This window comes from Notothenia coriiceps, unplaced genomic scaffold (assembly GCF_000735185.1).
Source record: "Notothenia coriiceps isolate Sejong01 unplaced genomic scaffold, NC01 NC01_scaffold00029499, whole genome shotgun sequence".
Taxonomy (NCBI): domain Eukaryota; kingdom Metazoa; phylum Chordata; class Actinopteri; order Perciformes; family Nototheniidae; genus Notothenia; species Notothenia coriiceps.
Window position 1 is genome coordinate 1 of NW_011362200.1, and position 8,755 is coordinate 8,755.

At 38.8% G+C, this 8,755-nt stretch overlaps 1 protein-coding gene and 1 non-coding gene across 2 annotated transcripts; both read right to left on the reverse strand.

Annotated features, from left to right (window-relative positions):
• Positions 1-3,015: 3,015 nt before the first annotated feature.
• On the reverse strand, positions 3,016-3,097 carry trnas-cga (transfer RNA serine (anticodon CGA)). Its single transcript has one exon. It is a non-coding gene; the product is annotated as a tRNA-Ser (tRNA).
• An 838-nt stretch (positions 3,098-3,935) lies between these two features.
• On the reverse strand, positions 3,936-8,195 carry LOC104958883 (butyrophilin subfamily 1 member A1-like). The gene is made up of 7 exons (XM_010786711.1): positions 7,909-8,195; positions 6,753-6,872; positions 6,573-6,597; positions 6,378-6,475; positions 6,189-6,253; positions 4,896-5,012; positions 3,936-4,240 (listed from the first exon to the last, which is right to left on the reverse strand). The coding sequence occupies exons 1-6, from the start codon at positions 8,177-8,179 to the stop codon at positions 4,917-4,919; spliced, it is 675 nt and encodes a 224-aa protein (XP_010785013.1). The 5' UTR covers positions 8,180-8,195; the 3' UTR covers positions 3,936-4,240; positions 4,896-4,916.
• Positions 8,196-8,755: the final 560 nt, after the last annotated feature.

The following is an 8,755-nucleotide window of genomic DNA, read 5'->3' on the forward strand; positions in this document are numbered from 1 at the left end:
TAAAAGACATTAAGAGCATTAAGAAACAGTGCAGTGGAAACACATAATAATCATTGATTAGAAGATGAGCACTTTGCATGGATTAGGGTTAGGATTAGTGAATGTGTGATACACTATGTGTGATTGGTGTGATACACTATGTGTGATTGGGTAGTTTAAAAGTGCTTTGAATGCTCAAAGACTAAAAAGGCACAATAAAAATGCAGTCCATTTTACACATCAACAGCAGTTTTTAGATGGATAGAATGTCTACCATGGGTCACTTTTTGTTACGCAATATACGAAGAAACTGTCTCTCTCCTATGACATATCGAAATCTATTTGGAGAAGAAATAAGTAAACACTTTCTTTCTTACAGTAGTTGATTCAAAGGATCTTTGAGTGTGATGGTTACAGTTTTTATTGGAGGCAGCGCACTCCGTGCACACTGTGAGTAAGTCGAGCAGCAAGCTTTGAAAAATTCACTGACATGATGTGCTTCCAGTGAAAAGATTTGTGCTGCGATCCTTTGTAATTTCTCTCTCTGACATGATGAGAATCTAACTGCCCTCTCTGAGATCCACATACAAGTTGTAATGACTCACAGACTGATTTGAATTCACTGTCCATTTGCACAACAAATATCAAAGAAACTACTACTCCAATCACTGGTCATGCAATATTACACTAAGGGCTAAACCAGCATGCCTTTCATGCAGAAAGCTCAGATTGTTATGACAAAGCACAACATTTAAAAGCTAATTCATCCAGCAGTGTCACACATGTCTTCAGATTCAGTTGGACAGGTCGGAGACAGAGGAATATCATGATGAAGAAGAAGAGCACCTACCTCGCTCATGGCTGCGCTGTGTGTCTGGCTCTCGGTGAAGTGAGACTGAGCTGCAGTCCTCTCTCTCTGCTCCTGCTTTTATTGAGTGGGCCGCTCGCTCTCCTCTAATCACACCCTAATATCCTTTTCTCCAGCTCTACAATGAGGCCCACCGGCACCAGCCAACATATTTTCAACCACCTGCTACTTGTTTGGCTTGTCTTCAGTTTGTGTTGTCAGGGTATGAGGGATCATGAAAATGCAAGTAAAATAATGAAACAATCCCAAATTGAAAACAAGACATTTATCAGAAAAAATTGACCACTAGGTAGGGCTCTAGGATTTTAGTGTAAACTAAATATTTGTTATAGATAGGGAAACTTAGGACAGATAACTTGCTTTATTTACAATTACACAATTTGATTTAAAATGTGATATGTTAAGAAATAATAAACATAACTAAATATTTTAAATAGTAAATGATAAAGTGAATATGTTAAAAGAAACACGCTGATAAATATTCAGCTGATCTTCAGCAGATTAATGCATGTTCCTGATGCAGAGATTGACCCAAAAAAATAAATAAAATAAAATTACCATATATATATTGACTATAAGGCGCACCTGAATATAAGTTGCTTTGGTGTATAAGTCGCATTTATCCACTGAAGTCTTCATCCTCTGTGTCGCTGTTAAACACTTCCGCCAACTCCGGTGGAAGTGTTTAACAGCGACACAGAGGTGTCGATGAAGCAGCGTGTCCTGCTCCGGGCTGTCCTCGGACTCTCCATCAGAACCAGCTCCGATTAGACCTTTCTGAATCCCGACAGGATGGTGTCGATCCATCCCACAACATCCTGGAAAGTTACGTAACACATCCTCCCAGTTGCCGTGACTTCTTTCTTCTTCGGTGGTACAGCAGTTTTCAGTTGTCAGGATTGTATACAATACCATCTATTGGCCGGAGTTTGAACGCAGTCAGAGAGAATTCAATATATAAGTCGCTTCGGAGTATGAGTCGCAGGACCAGCCAGACAGGTAAAAAAATCGTGATTTATAGTTCGGAAAATATACATATACATAATATAATTTTTTATGCTATATGTTTTTTATTGTGCAGTGAAATGAACCCTGACAGAGTGATCATGTCCCCGATGCTGAAGCCTGCTTATAACTTGTCATTTGACAAAACAGGGTGATTTCTAAATGATTGATTTTCCATTAAGAAAGATTTTCCGTTCTAGTAGAAACAGCTTGACCTGCGGCAATAGCAATTTAATTTGAAATGACAGCAGCACTGATCGAGGGTTTCTGTCCTGTTACTGTTCACATTTTCTTTGTCATTAAGCAGTCTTTAAACACAGCCAGAGCACATACAGTGTTCCAGTGCAGTTGTAGATATGTAGATACGCCACCTCCGGTTAGCAGTGGTCCAGTTGGCTACCTTGGCTAATGAAGTCTTTTTAGATGAATGGACATCAATGCAGACTCAAAAAAAGGTTTGACCACGTCCAAAAATGTACACAATAAGAAACTGAAAGGCTTTGTGGTATACAATTTCATCCTTGTCCAGGTGTTTTCAATGTCAAGCTTGTCGACTTGCCTTGTTTACTGGCTCATAAATATCCAGGCTATATTGACAGAAAAATCTCCTATTTTACTTTATTTAGGTTTTCATTGACTTGTTTGCAGTTACATCAGTGTATCGAGGAGTCTTGTTAGTAGTGCAAGATCCACAAGGTTGAGCACCTCAAAAGGTGGGGGGATGAATATTGTAATATTTCATTGCTATCACAATCATTGATTTTTGCAATAGATCAAATTACATGTTATTTAGCAGACGTTTATATCCAAACTAACTTACATAAGCCTAAACAGTGTAGACATGCCGAGGGGAGAAATGTGGGGTTATCTAGATGGCTTGATTTGTTGACTGCAGGAGATGGTATGAAAGTTTTTCCCCTGATTTGCAGACCAGCACTTTACCACCATGAGCCACAGCCATCCGTAGAATCAATTGTCACTGATTACAAACACCGAGATATCTAGACTCTAAACTTCTCTAGTATTAACATCAGTGGGCGGCTATACAGCGTAAAGAGAGAAGCCTCGCTCAAGGACAGATGGCAACCTTGCACCCTTCCTCTCATAAATATGCAGTTTTATCAAAGCAAATTCCAGCAATGTGTTAATTATTAAACTTCAACCGCTGTGAGCAGGATTTGAACCTACGCGGGAATATCCCATTGGATTTCGAGTCCAACGCCTTAACCACTCGGCCATCACAGCTGTTTTCCATTCTCCTTACTAACTGAATTAGTCACAGGGTTGGTCTATCACGTCTCTTTAAATAGAAGTTCGTGCAAGTGTTGCAATTTTATGACACACACACCCTCTATCTTTCCTGCTCCTAAAGCCCATGCTCCTAACAACACAGACTCTTCTGTTCAACCAACCCCTTGCATCTCGGTCAGATAAATATGAGATTTTCATTCTCCCCAGTCTAACTCACATGCTCACAGAACAGGATGCACCTCCACAAGGGGTGGCAAATGGAATACATTTAGGACAGGCCGCAAAATTAAATCAAATAGAAATAATGTCATTATAAACATATTCCTCAGAACTACATAATTCATTCTCCTGAAATAGATATTACAGATATTTCAATCCTTTCAATTTCAACTGCATCAAATGCCCTCCAGATGGCGCTTCTAGTCTTGCTGCTTAAAGACCCAGCATTTCACAGGTTTCAGGAAAGACTAGCTCTTCTTTAAGGACATAACTGATTCTTCAAATGAATCCCCACATTGGGAAACTGCAAAGACAGTAATAAAGGATACAAATCAGTCTTTATGAATAGAAAAATAGTCTTTATTCCAGAAACACAAACACAAGCATTTTGAATATACAGTATTTATAAATCACATGAATTTCTCGCAAATGTAGCTGGGTATCGAAACCCAAATGTGGCTGAAGAAAATTGAACTATGAATTAAATAAATATATAATATTACACAAAATAATCTTCATCAGTTAAGACGGGAAGACTACCTTTAGATGTATTTATTATCAATTATCTCACACTCCTCAACTTCTGTATGTAAAAGGGTTTATTGCTTGTTTAATTAATTCATCAATCTTTAAAACAGATCAGAAGAGTATAACATATAAGGAGTATTGCATTTTAAGACATGTACGGCTCATTCTGTTTTAACACATCAGTAAAACATATTGCTCAGTATAAACTAGAATAAACATAATTAACCAAATGAGAACAACCATAACAGGTAGTGTTGGTCCAGCCTCGATCCCTGCTCCAGGTGTTGATGTGATGGTCTTTACTCCAGCACACACTCAGAAGGAGCCGGTCCTTCCTTACTCCTTTTTGCAACAGTGTGTTCCAGAACTGCATAAAGGTCTCCTATCATGCTATTTTTAGGCATATATTATAGGTCTCAGATATATACAAATCTATACAAAAACATGTCTATGAAGTGTTTTACTCAAAAATACCAAACAGATCACCCATTCTAGCCATGCCTCATATCCCTCTATTTCAGCCCTGTTACTAAAGTGCTGATTCTGGGTATAAAGGTTAAAAAAAAGAAAAAAGAGAGAGGGCGGAGCTTATGCCTGCTCGTGCGAGAGAATTCTACCGGCAGATACTCAGCTAAATGCTGCGGTGGTTAAACGCCATATCATGTTCCAAACCACATCAAGGATTATTTCTGAAACAGTATGGAGCTCAAATGCTTTTTCTCTCTCAGGTTTACCACAAGGTGAGTTCCTTTTTATATCCTGCTTCTTTACATATACTCTCTCCAGAACAGGTTAGCTCTGAGTGTTAGCGATGCTTGCTAATGTAAATAAAGACCATATTACTTCCAAAACGTTGTGCATTGTTTCTGATAGGGCGTTTCTGATAAGCCAGTCCACATTTACGATATTACGTCATATCGGCAGCAAATCTGGATCAGCTCCGTTGAACCCCCGTTTTTAGAGATTTGCGCACGGAGGAAAAGAGAGAGGGTTTTATTTCTGAAAAGTGCATTTTGCATGATAGGGGACCTTTAACATTGCTGACCTCCTCGTCGTCTTCCTGTCCTCACACAATGGTGACATGTCTGTGCTTCCTGAAAGCGGGTTTATCCATAGTGATGTAAGCATTTCCTGTGTGGGTACTGTTCACAACATCAGGCATCTAAAAACAAAAAGCAAGATTAGTTATTAAAGTAATTTTCTTCTTAAAGATAGCAAAGATTTCAAGCTATAACTCTCTTTCTCTTAAACATAATATCTGTATGATAGGCATATTCCTCCGAGGCAGATCCGGGCCCAGGTTTAAAGCCGTCGTCTGATAGCCAGCAGCGCTTGCCAGCCCCAAAAATGTATATAGTATGTACTGTATATATGTGTGTATATATATATATATATATATATATATATATATAAACGGCTATCACACAATGATGGCAACAAGTTTTTACTGTTTTAAACAATGTGTGACCGCATTCTTCTTCTAAACTTAGCCAAAAATAACTGTAAATGTATTTTACTGATTCGTCAGACTGGCTAACATCCTCCATGTAATACAACAAACAGAGATATTTTATTGTTCAATCCTTTGGTGATATTTTACCAAACATTGTCAATTAAAACTGAGAAAAACATAATTTATGGGGTAATATGCAATAGCAAACATTACTTTAAGCAGCAGCTGCCACTAGGACACATTATACTGTATGGTGCATGGTGAAACACAAGCCCAAACCCCCCCAGCTATCGTCCATTAGCCACGACGATCTGCACAGGAATTAAAAAATACGTTCTTGCCGGCTTTGTTAGTATAGGATCTGACGCAGTTTGCCATTGTTTCTATTGCGAGAAACAATTTGGGCTTGGGTTGCTGGGAATGGCAGCAACGTTAACTATGACATCTTGAACTGCACCTACACTCAAAAATCTGAACCGTTGACTTTAATTAAATGTATTAAGTCAACACATTTCCCATAACTGTATTAGGTTAGTTGAAAGCAACATTATTAAGTTGAACCTAATATTTTTTATTTAAACTTGCTTTCAACTAATACAGTTGTGTAAATTATTTTTGACATTATATTTAATTAAAATCAACATTTCAGTTGTTTCAGTGTATTGAGCTCTTGTCGGTGATTCTCACAAAGGTTGCAAGTTAAACCAACTACTAACCAACACTAGCCCAAGCACGGAACTCAAAACGGAACTCAGTTCAGTGGGAAAAGTTTATAAGGGGTGTCTTATTATTCTTGTCCCCATGACCTAACCGCCACATGCCAACATTAAGTTGCTCCTAATGCTTATCACTGTGTACCTCTGAACAATATCTCAAAAACCTTACCTCAGAAAAAGTGGAGCCATTTGCCGGGAAAAAGCCGCTGTCAGTGAGTTCACTGGGAGCAACACCTGTGAACGGAGAAGAGGGACAGGATAGACTTAATTTCTCACGGGTAGATTATACTGTAGCTTGGTGGGGCAGGTATCAAATAGGTATCAAGCTTGTGTGTGTGCATGCAAGTTTGAGTCTTACTTGTTTGACCCTCTGGCACATATCCTGTGTTCTCCTGGCCCTGATTCTGTCCCGCTCCATGGACAGTACTGATCTGGCTCTGACTCCTCACTCTTCTGCTGCACATACATGATTGATAACAGAGGACACATGTAGATGCTGTGATACAACAATAACATGCTGTTGTTAAGAGTAGTGACAAAATATCCATCTTACCTCATTTCATCTTCGTATTTGGTTTCTGCAGAGGATTGTCAACAACAAATTACTTAAAGTTAATGTGATAATGTTTGCTGAAGACTATAGGTTTGACTTCTTTAGTGATTTCGGACATACTGTATTGTGGAGCTTTATACAGTACCAATATAATTTGTTACCAAGATAATGATGCCTTACTTTTTTCTTTCCTCCTTTTGTAGCAGAAGATGATTCCAATGATGAGCAAAACCAGCAGAGCAAAGGATCCAATGGACACGACCACAGCTATCAGCACGGTCCAGTCCGTAGGCTTTGGAACTGTTAGAGAAGACACTCAAAGACTTAAGACATTTAATTGTCAAATTAATGTGTCAAATTGATAATACTGGACACATCCAAAATGAGAGGCAAAACATTCCCTTTATGAGGACACACACACTGAAAGCACAGACTAATTGTGGACATTGTTTCCATTTTCTCCAATACCTTTTGTTTGGATGGGAGAATTGTGGTGAAGGATTATTACATCATACAGTATTTAGAGCCTGAATTTATAGGCTGATGTGAGAATTAAGTCTAACATATCTCAAATGGGCAGTATGCAGGTTTGCACCTTGCAGTCAGACACTGAGGCGTCTCCTTAATCCACCACACTGTAAAAATCTCTTCCAAATGGGCTTAATGGAAATGGATGCATACCCTATTACTTGTGCTGCTCCTCCATTGTGGACAGCATGTTATCCATGTTGGAAGCTGTACACTAATGGATGTTGCTTTTAGTGTAATTCTATCATGTATTGTTTTTTATTCAATTAAGATCTGGTTTTATCAGATTATTCTTCAGTTACATAGGTTCAGGAGTAGAGATGGTCTTTTTGCAGGTTCTCAAACATTCCTAAATCATGGATTAAGAAATGTACATTATTGCAACTGAGAGGTAATAAAGACATCAACTAATCCTTATATCAATCATCATCTTTAGGTAAAATATATACTGTAATTCGTCTTTAGAATACCATCAAAACTAATGATATTCCCGTCAGCCTCACCTGTACTCTGTTGTAGTTAGCAATTATTTATATATTTGGGCCGGATTAACCTTTATTGGAGACGACAGTGTTTAAAGGAGGAGACAGGGTAGGCCTAAAAAGTCGCCAAAGCTCCACTCTATAGTGTAAAATTAGACTTGGTTATATTGATACTACCACTAGGCAACCAAAAAACTACCTTTTAATTCCAGACTCTTGTTTTGAGGAAAACTAACTAAGCAACACAACTATTGGACTTGTCCAACTTCAGAACAGCTGAGAGGAGGCTTTTTTGCAAGACACATTGAGAGTGTGGCGGATCTTACCAACCACCAAGTAGACGGAGCTGGATTGTGGGCTGGCTAGTGTCTCCACAGTCGCCCGGCACTCTATCTGGGTGTCTCTGACTGCCTGGAACTTCAGGACACTGGTGCAGTTGAAGAAATCCCCGTCAGCCATGCTGGTGGTGATGTACAGGCTGCTGTTCACAGCCTCAGAGTTCCAGGTCCAGCTGACAGTAGGTATGGGGAACCATTTGGACGATACACACTGGAACTCCACCTGCTCGTCCTGTGCCACCGTCACATTTCCTCCCATGATGTTCACGGTACCACTCTCTGAGAAATACATGTAATTAATAAATGTACATGGAAATTAAATATTATAATAAAATAGAATATACAACACTTACTTACACACACACGTTTTCTCACACACGTGACATGTTTGCATTGGCATGGTGTATGTATGCATGTTTGGTTTTGTTTCAGCCAGTTATGCATTAAATGTTTTTAAATTGTGTAATCGTTTATGTTGGTATGAAAAATATGTGTCCCTTCTACTGAGAAAGATGGCTGGCTAAAAGAAGTTTAGCGCTAAGCCACCCTGCATTTAGCATTTACTTATCCTTTAAAGACTAATGGAAAAATTGCAGCTGGAGCAAGATCGATGGAGTACCTCTGACTTTGGACCTCAGAGTTCTTGCTGGTCTCTATCTTATTAGGATGTTTTTATGAATTAGAGGTGCAAGGAGATTTTGAGCCTCGTATACAAGTGGTAGAATTTTAAGATCAATCCTTGTTTTAACTTAGAGCCAAGGCAAAGATCTAAGAGCATGTACTCATACAATTTAGTTCCAGTATGAACAAGTTCAGCCGCATTTAGCTGGAGTCA

Bases quoted from the DNA above. Each gene is read 5' to 3' on its own strand.
- LOC104958883 (XM_010786711.1), bottom strand. From the start codon at position 8,179: ATGGGAGGAAATGTGACGGTGGCACAGGACGAGCAGGTGGAGTTCCAG. The intron at 6,873-7,908 runs GTAAGATCCGCC...CTTCTCTAACAG, and splicing joins CTCCGTCTACTTGGTGGTTG to TTCCAAAGCCTACGGACTGG. The intron at 6,598-6,752 runs GTAAGGCATCAT...AATCCTCTGCAG, and splicing joins CAAAAGGAGGAAAGAAAAAA to AAACCAAATACGAAGATGAA.